The 23,871-nt window shown below is 40.1% G+C and overlaps 2 protein-coding genes across 9 annotated transcripts in view; one reads left to right on the top strand and one right to left on the bottom strand.

Annotated features, from left to right (window-relative positions):
• Positions 1-172: 172 nt before the first annotated feature.
• On the bottom strand, positions 173-20,419 carry C5H4orf33 (chromosome 5 C4orf33 homolog). Of its 7 annotated transcripts, XR_008466571.1 has the most exons (8): positions 20,304-20,419; positions 15,883-19,491; positions 13,339-13,455; positions 6,935-7,128; positions 6,523-6,563; positions 5,709-5,769; positions 5,465-5,516; positions 5,345-5,356 (listed from the first exon to the last, which is right to left on the bottom strand). XR_008466571.1 is itself a non-coding variant. In XM_054202646.1 (7 exons), exons 3-7 carry the CDS (start codon positions 7,119-7,121, stop codon positions 3,391-3,393), a joined length of 624 nt encoding a protein of 207 aa, XP_054058621.1. In that variant the 5' UTR covers positions 7,122-7,128; positions 8,458-8,492; positions 9,200-9,274; the 3' UTR covers positions 173-3,390. The 7 variants fall into 7 exon arrangements, 6 of the variants coding, with proteins under 6 accessions (XP_054058621.1, XP_054058618.1, XP_054058619.1 ...); XM_054202646.1 differs by lacking the exons at positions 6,523-6,563; positions 13,339-13,455; positions 15,883-19,491; positions 20,304-20,419 and adding exons at positions 173-3,490; positions 8,458-8,492; positions 9,200-9,274 and having other exon boundaries at positions 5,157-5,356; positions 5,441-5,516; XM_054202643.1 differs by lacking the exons at positions 6,523-6,563; positions 13,339-13,455; positions 15,883-19,491; positions 20,304-20,419 and adding exons at positions 173-3,490; positions 8,458-8,492; positions 8,975-9,041 and having other exon boundaries at positions 5,157-5,356; positions 5,441-5,516.
• SCLT1 (sodium channel and clathrin linker 1) overlaps positions 9,177-23,871 on the top strand; it is a 46,327-nt gene continuing 31,632 nt past the window's right edge. For both annotated transcript variants that reach the window (XM_054202638.1, XM_054202640.1), the window contains exons 1-8: positions 9,177-9,310; positions 12,404-12,471; positions 13,186-13,238; positions 14,093-14,162; positions 18,983-19,038; positions 19,415-19,547; positions 20,320-20,442; positions 22,369-22,434. In XM_054202638.1, the coding sequence (XP_054058613.1) occupies positions 9,277-9,310; positions 12,404-12,471; positions 13,186-13,238; positions 14,093-14,162; positions 18,983-19,038; positions 19,415-19,547; positions 20,320-20,442; positions 22,369-22,434 (603 nt within the window). In that variant the 5' untranslated portion in view covers positions 9,177-9,276. The remainder of the gene's footprint in view (positions 9,311-12,403; positions 12,472-13,185; positions 13,239-14,092; positions 14,163-18,982; positions 19,039-19,414; positions 19,548-20,319; positions 20,443-22,368; positions 22,435-23,871) is intronic.

Below are 23,871 nucleotides of genomic sequence, written 5' to 3'. Positions count from 1 at the left end.
CCTTCTAAACCAGGATTAACACTTAACGAGCACATACTAAAATGTTAACTCATGCAGAACAGTTTACTTTATCTTTTCCTCATGTTTGCATGTCACCAAAACAGAGAGGCAATTCAGGCTACAACTGGACTCCACAGCATTAAAAAAAAAAAAAAAAAAAAAGCCTGGCTAAAAAGCAGATCAGAGCAAGAAAGCTACAAACTAGCTAGTCATCTCAATGAACTCATCCCTGCAAACCCCTGGGAGCTTTTAAGCAATGCTGGCAGGCATTGTATTGGCCATTGATGAGCTATGAATTCACTACTATGTGCCAAGACACTGTGCCTTCTAGACACTTCATCTAACATACGCCTGATGCAGAGACTTCCTGCTCCCTCCTACAAGTTTCTACTAAGGGATTAATTTAACTTTAAACCTTTAGAAACAAGTCAGTGCCCAGGTTCTAACTCTGCACTCCATGAACCCATATGGAAACCTTCTGATGAAAGCCATCACTTACAATTCAAACAGACTCTTAAAGCTTAGAAACATACAAGTGAACTACCTGACAGCAGTGTGGAGTAGCATGTGCCCTGAATAAAATCTATATGATAAATCCCATATTCAGAAGCATCAAGCATTACATTTTGTACTGCAGAGACAATTATTTTACTTTAAATTATTTATTTAGTGAAAGTAATCTATTTCGCTCAAACTTTATAATTTGCATCCAAAGTCAAATCTGAAGTTTCAAGTGGGAATGAATGCGAGATGAAGCCTCTGAATAAATAATTTGATTTACTGTCTTTTACATACAGAACATCATTCATCACATGAAAACAACCTTTGTGAGAAAAAACAGTAAACTCATTTTGAACCTTTGCACGCACTTTTTTGACAGACTGTTTAAAGTGTAGTCTACAAGTTTAGTGAAATTATTTTTTTTTTGCTTTTGACTGAAATTTCAAAAGCAGCTTTGAGATGTCAGTATCTAGAAGATGGTTTTAATCAACATTTATTGGATTATTCAATATTTCAAACTGATGTCATTCTTTAGAAAGCTGTACATGGATTGAAGGTAGAAAAGAAGCCAAACAATTGAATGTACAATACTTGTAATTTTCAACAGATGGCACTTTATAGCAAGGAATCTATAGTGTCTAATTAAAAGAGAGCAAAAACAATTGGATTGCTGAGAGCACTGAGATGCCAAAGTCTGCATCTGAAGAAGCTTAATATCCTTAAATTTGAAAGTATAGTTCTATAAAACTGGAAGTACAAAGAGGGAATCTAAAGCCAAATAAAACCTCTGAAGTAAAATTGTATCTCAGATATTAATCACACTGAGATGTTCTTCACAAAGGCAGGATATTCCCATCTTCTTTTCTTCTCAGACAGAATTTACAGGTAGAGTTAAATTTAAAGACAGCAAAGAAAACACAACCATCAGACTATGCTTATTACTGCACATCAGCTCAGAAGACAACAGAGAATTCTTTTAGCAATGACTTAGAGACTGCAGTCTTGTGCAAAATTTTACAGGCATTTTGATGTCTAAAGCTACATGGAAGATTTTTAGAACCATTTATGCGCTAAATAAACAAGAAAGGCCTGGAAACATTGCTGTCTCTGAGTCACAACCCAAGTTACACCTTTAAGTTGTCTGTCAGTGTTATCCGAGTGGAAGGTGCTTACTAACGAGAGTCACAAAAAGCAAACTGAGAATGACAACATTTAAAGAAATCCATGGGGAGCTAACAGTACCTTCAGTTACCTAATCAGTAATTATAGAGAAAAAGTCACTCTTCTTGGACATGCACAGAGAAAGGACAAAAGGCAATGGACACAAGTTGCAGCATGGGAAATGGCAATTAGATAACTTTTCAAAACAGAACTAGTTGAGTATACCCAGAGCCTTTGAAGCACCATCTTTGGACTTTCTCAAAACTAGACAAGGCACCAAGCAAATTCATCTAGCTTCAACAATAGCCCTGCTTTGAGCAGGATGTTAGACTTCAAGAACACCAGTCCTTTCCAAGAACTTGAAGGTTTCTAAATTGTTCAGTAGAAAGTGCTACACAAAAGGATGAGACCCAACACCACATCCTCAGGGCATAACTTCTGAAAGATGCTCCCTCAGTTATGATTGAGACATTGTCTCTCACACTCCCAAAACAACCCTTCTCACAAAACTACAGAACATGACTGACTGTGTTGTACCCTGTGATGATGACATTTCAACAGGATGCGAGATGTCCTCTTTCTAGCAAAGGACTGAGGACCATGTCTTGCTCTGAATCCTCATTCTGAACTAAACCGAAGTAGTTTGATTTTAAAGTCATGTACTTTTCAGATGTAGGATCTTGTTAGTGGATAAGCTTCCTATTTTCTAAGTTAATTTATATAGGATCAAGTCAGCAGCCACAATCAAGCAGCACTTACTATGCTAGACAAAAAAGAAACACCTCATTTGTAAATCCTGCGAGAGCTTACAGATTAGATGTTACCATCTAACAGTACTCAGTACTGTTAAAAATATTCATGCCCATATGTAGAAAGTATAGGCACACACAATTAGAGTACTTCCAACATTAGCTGGCATGCAAACAAAATTCTCATATGTCTGAGCTGAATCCTTAAGGTGATGTGACGAGGTCTTGGAACAAACAAGCTTTTGTAGCCACATAACTGTATCAAAAGGTTTTAGTAAACATTATTTGTTGCAGAAACTTTTCCTGGAATGTATGAGACTGCTTGTAAATCTATCCTCTGTACCTAAATATCACTAGAAATTCCGCACCGAATTTGAAGCAGAGAGGTCTGCTAATAAAGTAACGCAGATTAAGTTCACCCTTCAGCACTGTGCAAGGGAAAACCTCAAGTATAGGAAGGTATGGGAAAGGGTAGTGTTATACCTCCACAGCATCTTGAGATGCAAGTACTGGGCCACAAAATGACACGATAGCTATATTCAGTTCAGGCACATAAGAATTTCATTCAACAGCCAAGAAACAAACAAGTAGCAGTGAAAATACATCAGAAATGCAGCAACTACAGGAAACTGAAAGATTCCAAGCCAGATACTGGCCTTGTCAGGCTTAGAGCTCTTATGAAAACACAGCTGTAATTTTAGCACATTTTTTCTCCTTCATTGGTAGGAGTAGATTCATCTCTTGCACAGATGAAAAACTCCATAGCCAGATGAACTGAAACATACGCCGTTGCAAACTTCATACATTCAGAATCGACCGGCCCACATGCTTTACAGTTGATTTTAAGATCGATCAATGATTTTAGTGTCAAGGAAAGCCTTACTAATCTGGTATTTATAAACTCTGTTCAGAATGAAGACGTTGTTTCCATACAGCTTCATCTGACCTTAATGCTATAAAAATGTAGGCCTCAGTCCATTTAATTAGGAAGAAACTTCCATATATCTGATTCAGGCTGCTTCCAGTCTTCTCCCATTAGCTCTTTCAGGTTCAAATCTTTGAAAAATTCCAGGCGATGACTGCAAAGAGAGGAGAAATAACCAAAAAAAGTTTTAAGTCTTGTAGTCTTAATCAAAGGCAGTATCCCAATAGGTTTAATTATCTTTATTTTCAGATTTTCTTGGACAAGACCGTCACCACCATTCCATGTGTTCTTTTTCAAAATTTGAGTTTATAAATAAAAAACACTAGTATGTTCCTGAAAACCTTGTACTGGAAAATACAGAGCAAAATCCTCAGCAACGAACAAGTATCACGCAGCGTAAAGTGAAGCTAACGAAGCGCTCACCTTTTAAACTCCCTCAACTTACGTTGCCTGGAACCATACTCTGAGCAAGAGCACAGTGATATCCTGCTTTAGGACTTATCCGCATTCCAACTCTCAACCAATTGAAAAATTCTATCACAGGGATATCCTTTCCTTACAGAAAAGAGGAAGGCTGGATAGCATAATGAAGCTAGTAAACATATTTTTTCTATAATACTAGAAGTCTTGTTTTCTTTTAAGCATTATAAATCAGTTCTTGCTAAGAATTTCTCCTTTAGGCTACCATACAGAAACCATAGAAGGAAGACACTGAAGCCAACTGCTAATTAATACTTACATTAAACAACTGCCAAACAGTAGATAGAACATCTGACACTACACTAATCATTTAACAAAGTAAATGGAATTCTCTTATTAGGAAGTAATTTGTAAGAGCAAAGACAAACTAAGAGCAATGAAAGTAGCGAGGAGCAACCTCTTCACATAATTGCATCTGCTACCAATGTCTGAGAAAGCCAAAGGGTTTTTTGGAAGTGGTACTATAGAAAGAATAGAAAGAATCCCTTCCTGAAAAATATTACAGGCATTCTCCAGTTTACTACAGAAAATTAAGATTATCTATTTCTTACAGAACACTGGTAAAGAGAACGTATTTTATTAGCAATAGCTTAGAAATTTTTTTTTAAATGAACAGTTATAGAAGCTAAGTTTTTCTTAAATAAAGGCAAATAAAGAGTAACTTATCTAAAATTTACCTCATCTGGCTGTCATTGTATGTTGAGTAACAAGTTTGCATAAAAGCTACAGTGTACCCTCTAGAGCTAGGTCATTTATACAAAATGCCCAGAAGTAGCAGGTTTTCTTTCAAATCATCTCAGCCTCACAGTCAAAGAAAATAAACAGGTGCAACACACAATTTAAAAATCAAGGTACTCTAGTTTTTCTCTTGATACTGGGTATCCTTTTATTATCCTTTTCAGTTTAATTTGCCTTTTCAAATTTTTCCATAACGTGGAACCATCTGTAGAGGTGAGGTTGTTTAGAACGGTAGGGAAGACACAAAAGAGATTTACTGGAAACATACCTGGTGAAATTAACACTAAACAGCACTTCAGGAGGTGGTGGAGGCAAGGAAAAAGTAGAACGACCTATCTATAATTTAGCTGAGGAATGTGATAAAACAGATGCCAATGGTGTTGAATGCATCATTTTCTATGCACCTAGGGGACAACATAGAAATCAAGCACTAATTACAGCTATCTGCCACAGTGCTTTATACAAAGTACAGTGCCAATGGATCTGGGGTTAAGCAGTATAATTAAAATACTAGTGGCATTCAGTCTGAAAACCAGATCAGCTTTTTCAAGTATTCCAAGAATAGTGCAACTATATTACAAAAGAGCTAATTTTATGCTTACAAATCTGGTTTCTGTCCTTCCTGTAGTTCATGTTGAGGCACAGGATAAAGAGCTTCATATTTTCTGTCTTCTCCTGAGCCATGAATTGCAAATGCATTGAACTTGTTAGTGGATGGTGGAAAATAACTCCAAGGAAGATGGGCTTTACCCTCCCATTTAGTTTTCATTCTGGTCACCTCAAACTCTAAAGGAAGTTCTTCCTGTTAAAGGAAGAAAAAAAAAAAGAGATAATGTCATCTTCCAATCAGGCAACAGGTACCTAAAACCAAATAGTTTTTCTGTACATTTGAATGTACTTGACCGCTTACTTCCCATACTCTTCTTTTGCCAGAAAGCAGCAGCACCAAGTGTTGTCCATGGCTGTCAAAAAAAGCAGAGCACAATTTTCTTAAAATGATGCCAAGTTATTAGTATACTGTTTTGCCATAAATATGTACATTCCCCACATTGGAAGAATTTCTGTACCCAGTCTTCCTCATACATATATCTTACAAGCATTAGAACTGGAAATGCAAATTAACATTTGTGACTTTTTCAGAGTGCTGTACTTACGGACAAAGTTCAACTTCTAAATAGTGTTCAGTTCTGTCACTCAGGAAAAATGCTTCCACAACTGAAAAAAAAAAAAACACGATGCTGTCAGTATTTTATATTAACTATTTTGTAATATCCTGAGACCTTCATATCCCACTAAAACAATTATGTTCTCATGATTTTTGGCCTGTGCCATGCCAGAGCTTGACTAGCTATGTACATTCTACTGACAGCTTCCTAACTAGTTGAAATGTTGTGCCATAATTGTAGCTTCAAGAGTTTTTATTTTTAACGCCTATCATCATAATGACCTTTATAAAGCACCGTACTAATTTTATTTACTTTACCAATTACAGCTTTGGAAACACTTCTCTTGAAGGAGCAAAAGAATATGGCAAATCTACTACCTCATGTTAGCTGTCCATGGAGTAAGAAAAGCATTCTGATTCCTCAAATAGGCTTTGGAAGCGTGATTATTTTAAAATAGACATATTTTAGCTATTGCTCTCTACTTCTTAAAGCAAAAGTAGAACCTACCTTTAGGATTTCACTTCTATTTACCTATTGCAAATGCATTCATATTTATGCCACAAAATTATTTTGACATTCAAGTATGTCAAGCCTCTGTTATTCCACAGGTTATATCAGTAACCCAGAAACTGAGTCTGAGGGCCGATACTATTGACAGGATCAGGAAGCGTCAACCTCAATCATTCCTGAAATCAATCCAGCTCATTGGACTGCATTTCTTTGTGGCCACCGAGTGACATAACATATTTGCCTCTTTTCCCAGTCATTTGTATTGTTGCACTACTTCAAAACAACGACTCACCTTATGGTCAGCAGTGTTAGTGATGAAAATCAATTCACCACCTAGAAAAAGAGCATCACTCTTGATACAGTTTGGGGTAGTTTTCAGCTGAATATAGCATGAGGCTTATAGTTACTTAAGGAGCTGTTTAAGGGTAAGGCAGTGATTACAACTAAATTCTTTCCCAGTATTCCTTCACAGACTGCTTGGGATGTAACAGAAAGGAAAATTTTTACTTTACACTTCAGATTTAAAAGCAGTAATGTGACCAAAGAAACCAAATTGAATTAGATATCATACACTCACAACCGTTAGATCAGTTTGAAAAAATAACCAGCACAGACTCTTAAATAAAAACCAGGCATATTAACTACAGAGGAATATCAGTGACTATACAAATCAGATATATTCGCAGCAGAACAGTTACACTTACCCTCATAGTCCCACAGTCTACTAAAAGGTTTCCCTGGCTCTCCAAGTGGTGCTGGCGGATCATTAATGAAGGGAGCAGTAACTTCCATTAGCAGTCCTGCATTGTCTGACTTCAGCACAATTGTTACTGGCTCATGGCTCACAGGTAAACCATCCCATGTGTGTTTAATTGTAAATTCCATCTTCATATAATACCTAAATCAGAAAGAAGGGTCTGTCAGAGAAGATCTCAGATTCCATTTCAGCACAATGACACTGTTTGCTTGGCCAGGAAAAAAAGCATACTTTTGTACAAAGTCAATCATCAAATTATGTTTTAACACATCAGAAGAACTGAAATAGTCCAGCTTTTATAAAGCAACTAAATAAACAGTTACATGAATGCTTTTCATAGATTTTTATACCTGCATGGTTACAAATCACTCTGAAGTCTTAACAAGGTTAAGGCATTTCAACTACGTACCTAAATAAATACCTTCCAAAACCATCAGAAATATTTATCAAGACAAGAGATGAACAGAACAAAGTCTCCACTACATGATCTTACATGATTTGGTACCATGAGAAAAACAGATTGAGAAAAACCTTTCATGAATCCAAGATGCAAAAAAATGAAATAATGAACTACAGCTTTCCTTTGTGGTCATTGTAAATGAGACGAACTACAGGATTTCACGGAAAACTGCAAGCCCATCTTGTTAAACACACTGAATGCTTGCAGAGTAGCAGGAACAGAGAATCCTGCGCTCCAACAGCTGCCATTACTTAGAAATAACTGTACAAACCTTAAGAATAGCCTTAACCTATTTGATAAACAAAAGAACCAGTGGAGCCCAGTTTCCAAAAAGTTTACGGCCCCTGACGCCTCCCCTCCTCAGTATTATGAGTTCTTTTCCATTTCCACAAGAATGATCCTTGATTTGTTACCTTACACATCTCCTATCCATACAAGGAGGGAACTGGCAGTACATAGCCTGACTGAGAATTACTCACATGCTGTTAAGTCCTATGACCAGAGAGGTGCTAGCTCAGCAGCTGCTGTAACCATGTTTCCATCAGTGGGGAACACTAAATGGGGTTATTTCATCTCTACACAGATCCCCATTTTCTTGGAGCTCACAGAAAGGTAAGCACAACTTACCACATTCTGCAGGTGTAATACATGAAACAGGATGTAACCACGTGCATCACACTTCCCTATACGCCATAGCCTTGCTCTTATGACTACACATACCAGTATTGCTCTTGAACAGAAAACCATGAAATTTTAAAAATTAATAAAGTAATAAGGAAAACTGCAAACCTCTAGCTTTCATTAGAGGTCTGCCTAGTGCTAAGGTTGCTCAACTTACAGGACAGCAAATGCAAGATTTCCCCAGTTAACAGCCCTTGATACAAACTTTACTACATTACATAGACTTAGGTAAGCTGGTTATTAGCATGCATTTCAACTATAATAAAACCAGCAATACATAGCAATGGTCTAAAAGTAAATTAAAACAGCAAGAGAAGGCCTTTCATTACCTTTTAACACTACACCTCAGCCAGCTGTTAATACACTGTAAAGAGAAGCAAATGCTAAATTAAAGAGTTTTACAGCAAGTACTTTCTCAGCCGTTTAAAAGCACTCGGACCGCATGGCCTCAAGCTACACAGCTGACAGCAGCCGGCTGACACCCTCAGACCCCACCAGCAAGGAGAAAGCCACCCCCCTCATCACCTCGCGTCTCTCCCTCGCGAAGGGGTTTACGAGATAACGCTGCTAACGAGGACAAAAAACAAGGAGGAAGTAATTAGACTGCTGTTTTTCTTAATTGCTCCAAGAGGACAGGGGGAAAGCTGGAAACCGCGTAAGAGGCGGCAGCTTTTACTTGTAAAGATTTAATTTCAGAGGGCTGGAAACTGTTCCTGGTTTCGGTTACCCCTCTGCTACTCCAGCCACTATCAGCAGCGGCGGCACTTCCTGAAGAGAAATTTAACGCGTAACCACCTATCGTTAACCCAGAAGTTCCTCACAGAACTTTAACGAGGGATTTCTTACACCTCCACCGCAACTCTGAAAGGAAACTCGGCTCCCCGGCAGCTCGAGAACCTCCCGCTCCCTCCCCGCCGCCGCCGCCGCCGCCTCACAGAGCCCAGCCAAGCCCCGCCGCGCATGCGCACGCGCCCCACTCCGCCCCTCCCTCCCGCCGCTGCGCTGCCGCGTGACCGGGGCGCCGTTGGGTCCCGCGCCGGTTGCTGAGAGGCGGCGGGCGGCCGAAGTTACCGGCCGCTCCCCGGGCTTTTTGTGGGCTTTCCGGAGGCGTAGCTCTCCGTGGGGCGGTGAAGCTTTCCGCTGGAAATATGGCCACTGAGCTCGGCAGCGGGGGAGAGCCAGGTGAGGTCTCCGCGAGGGGTGGGCTGCCCGCTCGCCAGCCACGTATGGCCGGGTTGGCCGGAGTGCTGCCCCGGGGCTGTGTGATGGAGGGAGCGGTAGAGCCGAGGCCTGGACGCTGCCTCTGGGGAGCTGGGGTCAGCTCCCACAGAGGGTAGAAACCCTCTTGCCTGTGGTTGTAGCAACGAAGATTTGTATTCTGTAGCTCTTCTAGTGTTTCTGTTGACAACTGCTGCAGTAACAGCATCAAAACTGTTTTTTGGTTACCTTGGAGACTAATAATTAAAAGCTACTAATGAGGGTTATAGCCAGAAACACGTGCATTTTTGTCATAATGCCTCTTCAGTTAATAAACAACTGCATTTCCTACACTTGGCTTACACCTGGAAGCCAAAAAAGCTGTCTTGTCAGTTGCTCATAAAATTTGCTTTGCAGACTAAAATTGGTGCTTTTAATTAAGTGGTCTTTGTTCCAATTGTGATAATTTTAATGTAAGCTTAATATGACTGAATCAGAGTACGCTTTAATTACTTACCAGCAAAATTTGCTTCTGCACAGTTTATATCCCTATGAATAGGGAATGGGTTGGTGTGTTGTCCCAAGAAAGTTACTGTCCCTGTCGCTAATTAGTGTTGCGGGAGAACTTGATACCATGGCAGGTAGTGTGACAAGATCACAGTGCATGAAATGCTATGGCTGTGCTTCACTCAAAAATCAAAATCTCGGTTGATACTAAACTTTATATGACAGCTGTGGGTGGCCCAAGGTGAAAGACCAGCTCTTCATTCTGAGGACCTTAGTAGCAGAAAAGCTTCTGTTTGAGCCAACGGAATCATGGCTCAAAAGCCCATATCTTTATCGAGCTTTGCATGAACATTTGTTATACTGTGATGTGAACAAATCATGGATTTTGAAATATTGGTATTTTATTTTTTCATACATGTTTAGTTTGCCTGGGTGTAGCTTCTTATTTTATAAATCTTTAGGCTCTAAATAGAGCTCAGACTACATTCACTGTGAAGTGGTAAGAGTTCCCTTTTCTATCAAGGAGTTTAATTGTCTCTTTAAAAAAACTTCATACGTTTTGAAAGGTGCCAAAAGACAAATTTGAAGTTGGCTTGCTTGCCAGCTTAGACATAAGTTACTTGAGGCCTGCTGTAAGTCTGATATATGGATTGATGTTTCTCTTGTTTCATGAATGTGAAATCAAAGTTCTAAAATGCCGAATGTGTGTAATACACATAAAAAGAGATTCTCTAAGCACTACTATATTTAGCTTTGCAGAATAAATATTTGCTGTGTTAAATATGTAGCTGTAAAGAAGCTTCTTAGAATGAAATGCTAGTCTCTGGCACTGATCAGTTACAAATTGAGTTTTACCTGAATGCTTTTTGCAGTATCGGCAGCCAGCCCTACAAATAATAATTCATCCATTCCATTCCATATTTTTGTGATAAGCTACTAAATATGTAGAACTTTTATCAGAATGTATTTAATGATTCACTGTTGAAGGTGAGCACCTCTGTAAGGGGTCTTTTAAGATTTGTCCCATTTTGCTCCTATGGCCTCTTATGTTTGCACATTGCTTTGGCTGGTGAGGGCAGCCACTTTGCCCTTCCTGTTCCTTGGCATCTTTTTACTATTACCTCCTTTCTATCCCCTCTGTCTTTTTCCTATATTCTCCTTTAGAAGATTAGAAGCAGAAAAAGAACCGTGGCATGCGTATCAAGAAAAATAGGCATGAAGTTGTTTTAAATCTAAATGTATGCATTACCTTCCTGACTTTCTTTTTCTTCCCCCTTACCTGTTCCGGTCACAAAGGTGTCACTGAGATTCTTATAAAATAGCATAGAATTTTTCGGTTGGAAGGGACCTACAATGATCATCAAGTCCAACTGCCTGACCAATTCAGGACCAGCCAAAAGTTAAAGCATGTTATTAAAGGCACTGTCAAAATACCTCTTAATACTGACAGGCTTGGGGCATTGATTGCCTCTCTAGGAAGCCTGCTCCAGTGTTTGACCATGCTCAGTAAAGAAATGCTTAAACCATTCCCACACATCCTGTCACTGGATACCAGGGAGAAGAGCTCAGCGCCTCCCTCTCCACTTCCCCTGCTCAGGAAGCTGTAGAGAACAATGAGGTTGCCCCTCAGCCTCTTTTTCTCCAGACTAGACAAACCAAGTCCTTAGCTGCTCCTCATATGACATTCCTTCCAGCCCTTTCACCAGCTCTGTTGCCTTCCTCTGGACACATAAAAGGACCTTCACATCCTTCTTAAACAGTGAGGCCCAGAACTGCACGCAGTACTGGAGGCGAGGTTGCACCAATGCTGAATACAGCAGGATAATCACTTCTTTTGACTAGCTGGTTATGCTACATTTTTGTTAGATCAAAGAATGCTCCGTGAACAAGTGGAAGGAGCTTGGAAAGAAGAGAGTTATTTCTCTCTTCCAACCTTCTGCTGGTTCTTCCATTTGTAGTACAAGTAGTCTCTGAAATCCCAATAGCTAAAGTTAGATGATGTTCCCAGCTCAGCAGTGTGAAATCTCATTACTCACTATGCTTTGCTTCTTTCAGAAAAAGCGGATACTGACAGACTGTATTTCGTAATTCATGTTTGGGTTTCTTCTGGATATGCTTGAGTGCTCAGATCCATTTCTCAGTGAAGCTCTCTTGACCTAAGTTTGTTGAAAGTTTGTTGACAACTGCAGGGTTGAGTTCCCAATAATAGGTTAATTGTCAAACATCCAGCTAATTGAATTGGACACATAGTGTGATTTGTTGCACTTAGACCTCGTGAATCATTAAGATGTTTATGTGTTTGTGGGTTTTCTAGGCAGAAACTTAATTTTTTTTAATTTCTAAAAGAAAACAGAATGAATATGAAAGAAAAGCAGTTCACTATTATTACATGGTCTTTGTAGGCTTTTCCAAGTCCTGTTTTCATTAAAATAATGATGCTAAATAGAAGAATTTTATGAAACACATTGTGTGCCCTCAGAGCACTACACTGTTAAACATATTTCTGACTGCCAGTCAAGTTTATGTAGATAATGGCACATGTAACTGATTCTCAAACTTCGTATTTTTCAGATCAGAGGCTAAATGTGGCACTTGGACAGTACGAAACAGACGAGATTTTAAGAGCTACTGATGAGCAGGTATGTGAACTCAGGGATGGAAGTAGTAAGAATTTTTGTGATGAGTTTTTGTGACAAACGTCTTTGCAGATGTAGAGCACAGCCTACTTCAGTGTGGCCTGGTCTTGCTTTGGGTCCATCACACAACTCTAGAGTTGCTTGTTGTTTTTCCAAGCAGCAACAGCAGAATAAAACTGTCGTTACGGTGAATTCTGGTATTTTTGGTGCATTTTCAAAAGTTTGTCGTCTGCAGGAGAACATATGCCTGAGAGAATGCTTGATTTCTACTTTAGTGGACTTTTTCACTTCTACAGGCTTTGCTTTTCTAAGAGATTGGTCTCATATTGAGATAACTTTTTGTGCTGGGTACTATGAGGCTGTCTGAAAGCATGCAGAAACTAGGGCATCAGCACTTTCTCGATGCTGAGGTGCACGGAAGTGAACTTAGCACTTACAGAAACTTATGATTGTTCTTTTAAGAGTGAGATGATTCCCCCTCAGATGCAATTACGCTTTCTGTCAGAGCATCTCCAGAAAAATAAAAAAAAAAAGAAAGATACTTTTTTTAAATTGGGCCAGCGCTTGAGGATTTTTGAACATAAACTTGAAAATGATCATGTGGGGTATTGCGTATGGTTACAGTACAAGCAGAACAACAGCTTTGGGTTTCATACAAAGATTTAAAACTGCATGCAGTCAAGTGCAAGTTCTAATCTGTAAAGTATTTCATTACAGAAAAATGCCCCTGGTGGTGATGGCATATCAGGATCCAGGATGACGGACCAAAGGTAACTGGTTCCAAGTGATAAGAGGGAATACTACAAAGTATTCAAACAAAATTGTCACGTGCTTTTAAAAGTGTAAATATCCAGGTGAACCTGGTCTTACATGTGTTCGCAGCTCTGAGAACTTGAGTGGAGTCTGTAAAAGTGTTCCTGTAGCGGTTGTTTTTAGATATTATTCTGTTTATTCAGTAAATTAAATATATGACTTTTCTTCCATAATCTGTAAAACAAAGGATGAGAGATGAATGAAGGAATTCTCTGGTCTAAATTTTAAGATAAGAAACAAAAGTGCAGGTAAGATTGTACTGATCTTGCCTGTTTCACTGTCTTCAACTAACAGTTGCCTATTAGTAAATTGTTTAATAATCATTGTCATTTCCTGTTATAAAAATAACCTGTCATTTCTTGTTAGCTTTTAAGGCTCTAGACTAATACAGAATTTTCAGAGAATTACTATCAATTACAAAAATATTAGGTAGGAAAAGCTATATAAGTAGAACTATATTATTTTACATTGTCTTATAGGCCACTTTACTATTCCATGTGAAAGGCGTAACAAAGTTTAGTTTTTAATCATTTGGGATCCTATGTATGCAATATTAATGTTATATTAATGCTCATTTATAATGTCCCACGTTCTAGTTTTGTTATACAGGAAAACTGCTGTTAATGATCATACTTTAAAAGTAATAATTAAATTTGTTCATTTGATTCTGGTGAATGTCGAGCTTGGAAATGAAGAAAAAGTGACTGTTTTTTCTGTTCTCTAGATTAAGAATTCTTTAAAACTAGTTAATTATCAGAACAATGTTTTGGCATTTACAAATTTACTCTAAGCATGTTTTTCAACTTTTTAGGTTGTCAACTCTAATCGCGCAGTATGATAAACACTTGGAAGAAATGAGAGAACAGCAGCAGCTTTATCAGGTATGGAGGTTCCTAACGTTTCAGACTATATTCTTAGTATTTTATAGTATTAGTATCTAGGCCATGAGTTTTTGTCAATAAAGGAAAGTATGCTGGCTCTTTGCTTCGCAGACTTGCTGGACTGCAGTCTGCCTCAAATGGAGGAATGGAGAGCTTTCTGTGGAAAGGTTGGGATATTCATAGAATCATAGAATCTTCATGGTTGGAAAGGACCTTTGAGATCATCGAGTCCAACCAAACAACCTACAACCTCTGCCACTAGAGCATGCCCTGAAGTGCCCCATCTAGACCTTTCTTAAACACCTCTAGGGATGGTGACTCAACCACCTTCCCTGGGCAAGCTGTTCCAGTGCCTGACCACTCTTTCAGTAAAGGAATTCCTCCTAATATCTAATCTAAACCTCCCCTGCCGCAACTTCAGACCGTTTCCTCTGGTCCTGTCATTATTCACCTGGGAGAAGAGGCCAACACCCACCTCTCTGCAACCTCCTTTCAGGCAGTTGTAGAGGGCAATGAGGTCTCCCCTCAGCCTCCTCTTCTCCAAGCTAAACATGCCCAGCTCCCTCAGCCTCTCCTCGTATGACCTGGGCTCCAGACCCCTCACCAGCTTGGTGGCTCTCCTCTGGACACGCTCCAGCACCTCAATGTCCCTCTTGTACAGCGGGCCCAGAACTGAACACAGTACTCGAGGTGAGGCCTCACCAGTGCCGAGTACAGAGGCACGATCACTTCCCTGCTCCTGCTGGCCACGCTATTCCTGATACAAGCCAGAATGCCGTTGGCCGCCTTGGCCACCTGGGCACACTGCTGGCTCATGTTAAGCTGGCCGTCCACCAGCACCCCCAGGTCCTTTTCTGCTGGGCAGCTTTCCAGCCACTCTTCCCCAAGCCTGTAGCGTTGCTTGGGGTTGTTGTGACCGAAATGCAGGACCCGGCACTTGGCCTTCTTAAACCTCATCCCATTGGCCTTGGCCCGTCGATCCAGCCTGTCCAGGTCCCTCTGTAGAGCCTTCCTACCCTCAAGCAGATCAACACTCCCACCTAGTTTGGTGTCATCTGCAAACTTACTGAGGGTGCACTCAATCCCCTCATCCAGATCAGTGATAAAAGATATTAAACAAAACCGGCCCCAAAACTGAGCCCTGAGGGACACCACTAGTGACCACCTGCCAAGAGGGTTTCACCCCATTAATCACAACTCTCTGGGCACGGCCATCCAGCCAGTTTTTAACCCAGCGGAGAGTACACTTGTCTATGCCATGATTCACCAGCTTCTCCAGGAGAGTGCTGTGGGGGACGGTGTCAAAGGCCTTACCAAAGTCCAGACAGACAACGTCCACAGCCTTCCCCGCATCCAGAAGGCGGGTCACATGGTCATAGAAAGAGATCAGGTTGGTTAAGCAGGACCTCCCTTTCCTAAACCCGTGCTGGCTGGCCCTGATCCCTTGGCCGCCCTGCACTTGCCGTGAGAGCTTGCTCAAGACGATCCTCTCTATGATCTTTCCTGGTACCGAGGTCAGGCTGACAGACCTGTAGTTTCCCAGATCCTCCTTCCGACCCTTCTTGTAGATGGGCGTCACATTAGCCACCCTCCAGTCGTCTGGTACCTGCCCTGTTGACCAAGACTGTTGATAAATGATGGAGAGAGGCTTGGTGAGCTCTCCCGCCAGCTGCCTGAGTACTCTTGGGTGAATCCCATCCAGCCGCATAGACTTATGTACCTCTAGGTGCAGAAGCAGATCACTGACTACTTCCTCCTGGATTATGGGTGGGTTGTTCTGCTCTCCATCCTTATCTTCCAGCTCAGGAGGCTGAGCACCCTGGGGATAGCTGGTCTGACTATTGAAGATGGAGGCAAAGAAGGCATTAAGTATCTCAGCCTTCTCCTTGTCTTTAGTTGCAACTTTCCCCCCCGCATCCAGTAAGGGATGGAGATTCTCCCTGGCTCTCTTTTTGTTAATGTGTTTATAAAAGCTTTTTTTGTTGTCCTTAATGTTAGTGCCCAAGTTGAGCTCCAGCTGGGCTTTTGCCTCCCTAATTTTCGCTCTGTATAACCTAATGAGATCTCTGTACTCCTCCTGAGTTGCCTGTCCCTTCTTCCAAAGGTGGTAAACCCTCCTTTTATTCCTAAGTTCCATCAGAAGTTCCTTATTCATCCAGACTGGCCATTCTGCCTGCCCTTTAGACTTGCGACACTTGGGGACAGCCTGCTCCTGGGCCTTTAAGATTTCCTTCTTGAAGAGCGTCCAGCGTTCCTGGACCCCTTTGCCCTTCGGGACTGTCTCCCAAGGGACTCTCTCAACCAGTGTCCTGAACAAGCCAAAGGCCACCCTCCGGAAGTCCCAGGTTTTGCTAACCCCCCTCCTTACATCGCTACGAATTGAAGACTTGACCATTTCGTGATCGCTAAACCCAAGGCAACCTCCGACCACATCTCCCACGAGTCCTTCTCTGTTTGTGAACAGTAGGTCTAGCGAGGCACTTCCCCTGATAGGCTCACCTACCAGTTGTGTCAGGAAGTTATCTTCTATGCACTCAAGGAACCTCCTAGCCTGCCTGCTCTCTGCTGTGTTATATTTCCAGCAGATACGTGGCAGGTTGAAGTCCCCAACCAGAACAAGGGCTGGCGATTGCGAGATTTCAGCTAGCCACTTACAGAATACTTCATCTGTGTCCTCATCCTGGTCGGGTCGTCTATAGCATACTCCCAGCACAACATCTCCCGTATTTCCCTTCCCCTTCAACCTTACCCATAAACATTCGACTTTATCGTCACTGGAATCTAGCTCTATACAATCAAAACATTCCCTAATGTACAGAGACACACCCCCGCCTCTCCTTCCTTGCCTATCCCTTCTGAAGAGCTTATAGCCATTCATTGCAGCATTCCAGTCGTGACAGTCATCCCACCACGTTTCTGTGATGGCAACTACGTCATAGCTGTCCTGCTGTGCAATGGCTTCCAGCTCATCCCGTTTGTTGCCCATGCTACGTGCATTCATGTAGATGCACTTGAGCTGGACTACCGATTTCGCCCCCATCCTTGGCCCTTTATCCCTAGGCTCATTACTAGTGGGCCTGGTTTTATCCCCTTCCCCCTTCGATTCTAGTTTAAAGCCCTGTCCATGAGCCTTGCTAACTCTTGGCCTAGTACCCTTTTCCCCTTTTGGGATAGGCTTTTCCCATTCTTAGCGAGCAGGCCCAGTGTCCTGCAGATCAAACTATGATCACTGAACCCAAAGCCCTGCTCGTAGCACCAGTTTTGGAGCCAGGTGTTGATCTGTCCGATTTTCTTGTTCACCCTTTCGTCAGTCCCCAGAACTGGAAGGGCAGAGGAGAACACAATTTGTGCTCCCCAACCCTTCACAAGCCGTCCCAAGGCCCTGAAATCTTTCTTCATTGCCCTCAGACTTCTACTCTCTAGCCCATCACTGTCTGCCTGTAAGATCAAAAGAGGGTAATAATCTGAGGGCCGTATCAGGCCAGGAAGCTTCCTGGCTATATCCCTAACACGGGCCCCAGGGAGGCAGCAGACCACCCTGTGGGAAGGGTCCGGCCTGCATATGGGACCCTCAGTTCCCCTCAGAATGGACCCCCCTATGACTATTGCCCTCCTCCTGCTCTTCACAGAAGCAGTCTTAATGCGTGGAGCTGGCTGCTTTGGCAACTCTCTGAATGGGGCTTTATCAGCATCCTTAGTTCCCTCATCATCTACCTCCAGAGGCCCATATCTGTTCTGTATGGGCACCTGGGGGGGCATGGGGGGTCTGGAGGGGGCTCTCCTGCTCTTCCGAGCAGGTACCTGCTTCCATTCCCCCCCATCCTCTCCTAGTTCCCCTCCTTCTGCCTGGTGAGTTCCTGATTGTCTGAATTGCACAGATTACTGTGCGCTTGGAGAAGTAATATTGTGAAATGAAAAATGCATGTTTTGTTTCTCTACGTGTTTGATAGGATTGCAGGTATTTTCCTAAGTGACATTCAGATGAGGCAGCTGTTTCCCTCTTTCCTTACAGGTCTGATCTTGGCCATGCAGTCCAGCTAAGTCCTGCAAGTGTAGATATACCCAGCCTTCTTCATTCTTAATAACTCTTCAGGTTCAAATAATTCTTTAAGTGTTTATTATCATGGAGGCTGAGATGGAGGGGGGCTGTCCTCCTTTTAACCACAGAAAAATGAAACTTTTTAATGCTTCATATGATCACCAAAAAGCAAGGTGATATGTTTAATAATTAAAACCTGTGTCATATAGAAGGCAATTTTTGCTTGTGATCTACAGGCAGATGTTATACTCTGGTTTTGCTTTAATGCATTTAATTTCTTTGATCTGTCCATCATAAAGATTCTGCAAATACAGCCTTCAAGCTTGGTCAATTTCAGAAGGCAATAGAAGCACTATGGGTTTCTTGCAGTATTTAGTTAATAAAACAGTCCATTTGACTCATGTAACTCAAGTTTCTTCTCAGTTAATTCCTAAACTCTTTTCTCAAATGCTTACTGCATAAATGATGAGAGTTATCCACTGTATCCGTAAAAGAACTTGAGTTAATTAAGAATTAATCTGTAAGAGCTATAAGAATTCCAAAAGGTAAGTTTAATGCTCATAATAACTTCTGAACACTTTGGTATAACAGGACTTCACAGCTGTTAAATTTAAGTGGCATCCTGTGATTTTCCTTAGAAAAGAAAGTGACTTTCATTTACTGTATTATGCTGAATTAAATTGTCCATCTTTTACATTATCACTCAGAATTAAAAGGTGAAAGAATTACCAAAGGTTGTGTCACTTAAATGAGTGCTTACTCTGTCATGTTTTTGTATTAGGCACAAATGAGCAAGATGAGACAAAAATTTGAAGAAGTCACCAAGGAAAATGAAAGGTAAATAATTGCACTGCCCTGTTACTACTGCTGTTTTTTATGATTTCTAAACCTTAAAAAGTTGTGTTTTTTTCTAGAACCTTGAAATCTCTTGGATCTACTTAATAGTTGAAGATTTAATTCGCATGACCTTACAGTCTTTAAGTCCTTAACATAAATTACAGCACCTGGTTTAGGAGATTTAACCATATCTTTAAAAGAACTAGATATTAAACTATTTCAAACTGTCTGTTGTGTTTATAGAAAACAACTTAATAGATTTAAATATGACTTAGAAGTAAATAGTATGTACATATTGAAGGTACAGTATACTTCAGTTGTTAAAAAAAAAAATCCCTGTTAAATACTCTGCTGAACTTAGCTCTTTTAATTTCAGGCTGCATGCAGAGTTGAAAGAGGCTCTTGAGAAGCAACTGGAGGCTCTTCCTTTCATGCCTTTGGGAACTGATATTCCTGCAGATGAAGACATAGTGAGAAACCTTCAAGAACAACTACAACTGACGAATCAAGTGTGTGAGATGAAGCGTTTGTACTGTTTTATTTCTCTTCTTGTGCTCTGGCAGATTAAGGGAAGCTGTTTTATTTCTTGGTTCAGAATTCATTTGTTCAGAGTTCCTGAGCCCTCTTAACTTTCTGTAGCTAATGAAACAAGTACTTAGACTTTCAACTTAAAGATGTGAAGGAACTTCTTTCCTAGATCCATATAAGAAGTTTTTAATATTAATTTGCGCCTGTAATTTTACGTAGTTGACTTGACCTTTATACTGAATTCCTGACCAGGAAATTAATTAATTACTTTGTTCAATTCAAGTTTTTGTAGTAGCTTGTCATTTTAATAGAAAACATTGTAATGCGATATGAGGACGCAAGTATATATGGGGTATAGAAAATAATATTTAAATCTGAAAAGATAAGCAAATTTTTTTGACCTTATTAAAATAAGGTATCAATCCTGTTGCGTTTGATTAAGGTATAGTTAAATTGACAGTTGAATTTTGGTGTTATATTATATATACTGTAGGCCTACAGTAAATACCTGTAAAAGTTTGAGCTGAAAAAAAAATATCTGGGAAACTTGCAGTTCACTTGTAGTTGGAAGTTTCTGTTTTTCTGCATCTGAATTTGGTGTTTTGTCTGTGTAGTTGTAATGCGTGCAGAGAAAAGTACAGAAAATGGCATTTCTTCAAAATAGAAGTTAAGACCTCTTAGTTTTAGAGAATGATAGATGAAGGTAAATGTACTATAATAGAATATTTTATACAAACCATTGTTCTGTAACAGGAAAAAGAACAGGCAATTGAGCTCTGGCAGACTGTATTACAGGAGCATGATCGACTCCAGCAGCAGTACCAGGAACGTATGACTGAAACACAGATTCACGTGGCTGAAAGGCAAAAGCAGAAAGTAATTTTTACTTATGTTTTTGTTAATTTTGGAATGTCTTTCTATACTGTAGAAATTCTGGGTCTGTGTGTAGTCAAACTGAAGTGGGGGGGTTCTACTAGTGCTGTTAATTATTTTCCATAATAGTCATCTAAAAAAAAAAGTGGTCGGATGTTATTACTGATTCATCAGCTAAATGCACTGTTAGAATTGGAAAAGTTCCTTATTTCAAATATATGGGCAGGAACTTGGGGCATGCACTGAGTCTGAGTCTTCATGCATATATATGTACATGCATATAAGTAATCATGTGTTTGAATTTTGTGGTTGGAAATCTTTAGTAGAGTTCAACAACTGAAAAAGCTGCCAAAGATTTCTGAATTCGAAGGTGGAAGTCTTTCATGTTTTCTCCTGTGTTTGAATTCCGAATTTTGTTTGTAAGATCACAGTGGGATAGTGTGAAAAGTAGTCTTCATTTCCTGTTCAAGTTCACTGGGATTCTTCTAATGCTAGCTTGTGTTCAGCAGCCTGCTTCTCTTCAGCTGTTCCTGGGGAAGGCCTTTCAGGAAATCTTAGATCAGAAAAGCTGTTTTGCTCTGATGAGCTATATAAAGATGCTCGGTGTATGAAGAACTAATAGAAAGCTTCATGCTTTTATGTACCTCATTACAGAAATTTCTAGGTCTGTGAAGAGAAGCTAGAAATTTTTGACATTTCCTTTCCATTTTCAAGTACACTAGACTTGTGCGCACAGTTACAGCTCACCTATATAACAGAAATCTTTTTTACTAATTTTTGTTCTTTTGTGGTATTAAGTCCTCCTCAGCAATATGCTCTTTTCTGAGAAACAGGAAAAATATCTGTACAGCTATTGTGCTCTGTGAAGTTTCATAATCATTTCAAGTAATAGTTATGAGGGCTTTCTTATCTACGCGTAGTTCCAACTTTTTGCTCCTGTTCCTTCTGTTAGATTATTTCTTGTGTTGCATTGTCAGTTACTGGTGACATCCACATAATAGAGCATACAGAGTCATTGGTAGCTGTTGGAGGGTTTAGGGCTGTCAGATTCCACTTTTCATTGGTAACTAAATTCTTGGTGGATTTTAATGCCATTGTAACAAGAATGAGGTTGAGGTGTCTTTTATTCTTAAATGCTACTGGTTTCCCACAAAAAGGGTTTGCTTTTAACGGAGGGGCAGAAAATAGCTATGAGAAGTAAATAGAAATGGGTGAGACCAATTAGAATTAGAATTGTCAGAAAGCAAAGATGGGAGAGAATATTGTTGTAAGGGTTGCACGTAGTAAATAAGGGAGGTGTTAGGTTTTTGGCATGTGCTTGGCCTTGAGACTGTTAGATAAATACAGCACTATTAGTAGATATTCCAGCTCGGGGACTTGAGTCCTCTCTATGCTCTGAAGACACTTGGCATGCTGCAGGTGATTTTTCTGTGTTATGCTAGTTTTCCTAGGATGACGAGTTCATGTTCAGGGATTCAAGATTTTAATTGAACAAATTTTTGTATGAACACAAGACATCCTATACGGCAAAGAGCAAATTAAACCTGTCCATACAGACATTTTTTAATTAAGAGGTACATGTCTACTGCTGTGCTTAGCAAAACTGCTTATAGTAGCATCATGGTCCGTGTGGCTCTTTAAAGGCACTACTCATGCATGCTTTCATATTTTGATAGTAAGTGTGTGAATTTTGGAAGGAGGCAATTTGTAACTGAGTGTAATTCAGATGCATTTTTCAGTAGTAAATCTGATGTTCCAGATTCCTAGGTCAACCACTAAAAGCAATCTAATTAAAACCTACAAAGGCATATTGAATTTCCCGCAACATGTATAAATTTTTTTGAAAATGTTTTCAGTTGACTATAAAACTCTAATTATATACTCTTTATGATGATAATGATTATAGGAAGCTCTGAATTCTCTTTTTAGGATCAACTGACTGGCTTTCAACAGTTGACTCAGCAACTGCATATAGCCAATGAGAAAATAGAGTTGGTAAGTAGAACCTTCTGAACAGTGACCTATTTTTTTTTTTTCCTACTAGATCCTCAAAGTATAAAAGAAAATCAAAAAGTCCTTCATACATATCTGGTTGAAAGAGGAATTGTGCCACTCACATTTGCAGGCTTCTCTAGGAACCAGTCAAAAATCAATTAGTAATGGCTTTTGTCCTGAGCTCCAAACAGCAGGTCAGAGTGGCTGAGAGGTTAGCTCTTAATGTTATGTGAGGTCTTTCTTCAAGAACTCAGTGGTAAGCTTACACTCAGAATTCTAGTATGTGGTGAGCGTACTTCAGTCACACACTCAAAACCATCTTCACAAAGAAAAAACTTATTTAAGTGATGATCCCTTATATAGGCTAACTCTGCCACATATTTATTGATTCCTAGTTTGGCACTGCTGGTGTCAGTGTCTGTCCTTGACCTTTTCAGGGATTTTTCTGAGCTCTAATCATCGTCTAGTGCTTCATCCATATCCTTAGATTGTGACGCTTCTTAGTCTCTAAGCTTTAGCCTGGGATCTCCAGGACTGACAAATGATTTCAATATCATAAAAAAATCGAGGTGAAAGGCTTGGGGAAGTATCTGGCTGAGTAGCTTCTTCTCTGAAAGGTGTGATTCCTGTGTGATTTTTGATAAATGTTTGTCTTGGATACTGGCAGCGCAAAATGACTCCTAACCTACTCTAGCCAGTCTATTCTATTCTGTCTTTATTGCTTTATCACACCTTTTTTCCTCACATCTGACCTCTTGTTAAAATATAAGCCTGTTTCTTTGGTGTGAACTACTGTGGGCATGAAGGAAAGATTACTACGTTATTTGTCATGGTGCCTCTGCTATTGAAAACTTTTATAGCGCCATCTTTTCCCTTTCCCCGTTTTTTCTATTCTGTTCAAGCAAGTCAAGTTTTTAAATGTTCTTTGACAATGTTTTTGAGATGTCTACTCATTCTCCTTGCTCACCTTTAAATTCTTTCCAACTGTGTCATCATTCTTGAACTGCGGTGCTGGAAATAGTACAATATTCCAGTCAACCTCTTACCAATGTTAAGTAGTATATTGCAGATTACTACAGAACTGTGTCTTGCAAGTAGCTGTCCTGTTTACGAGTTATTTCAGTAGTATTAATAAAAGCAAAATAATGCATTCAGAGAGGAACTTTTGCCTTACGTAGTTAGTAACGCTCTCAAAAGTAATTATTCTCTAAAGATAGATACTAAAGATAATTATGGGGGGGTTGCTCTCTGAAAGCAATCTCAAGCAAATACAATTATGAGCTTGTAAAGCAGTTTTGCTGAGGATTTGGAAGTTACGGAATGATCTGCTGTTACAAGCAAATCAGTAGTAGGTACCTCAAAAAGCCAGAATCACTGAATGCTTAAAATCATAAAACTGTAAAGAGATGATGTGGAGAGGAGAGAGTGAAATAGGTG

Source organism: Rissa tridactyla, chromosome 5 (genome assembly GCF_028500815.1).
Source record: "Rissa tridactyla isolate bRisTri1 chromosome 5, bRisTri1.patW.cur.20221130, whole genome shotgun sequence".
Taxonomy (NCBI): domain Eukaryota; kingdom Metazoa; phylum Chordata; class Aves; order Charadriiformes; family Laridae; genus Rissa; species Rissa tridactyla.
This window is presented reverse-complemented; position numbering and strand designations above follow the sequence as displayed.

What these genes read in the sequence shown, in the direction of transcription:
- C5H4orf33 (XM_054202641.1), bottom strand. Translation starts at nt 17,202, where the DNA reads ATGGGGGCGAAATCGGTAGTCCAGCTCAAGTGCATCTACATGAATGCA. An exon ending in ATCTGCTTCTGCACCTAGAG is followed by an intron (nt 15,774 to 15,882) that starts GTACATAAGTCT and finishes CTTGGTCAACAG; the next exon opens with GGCAGGTACCAGACGACTGG.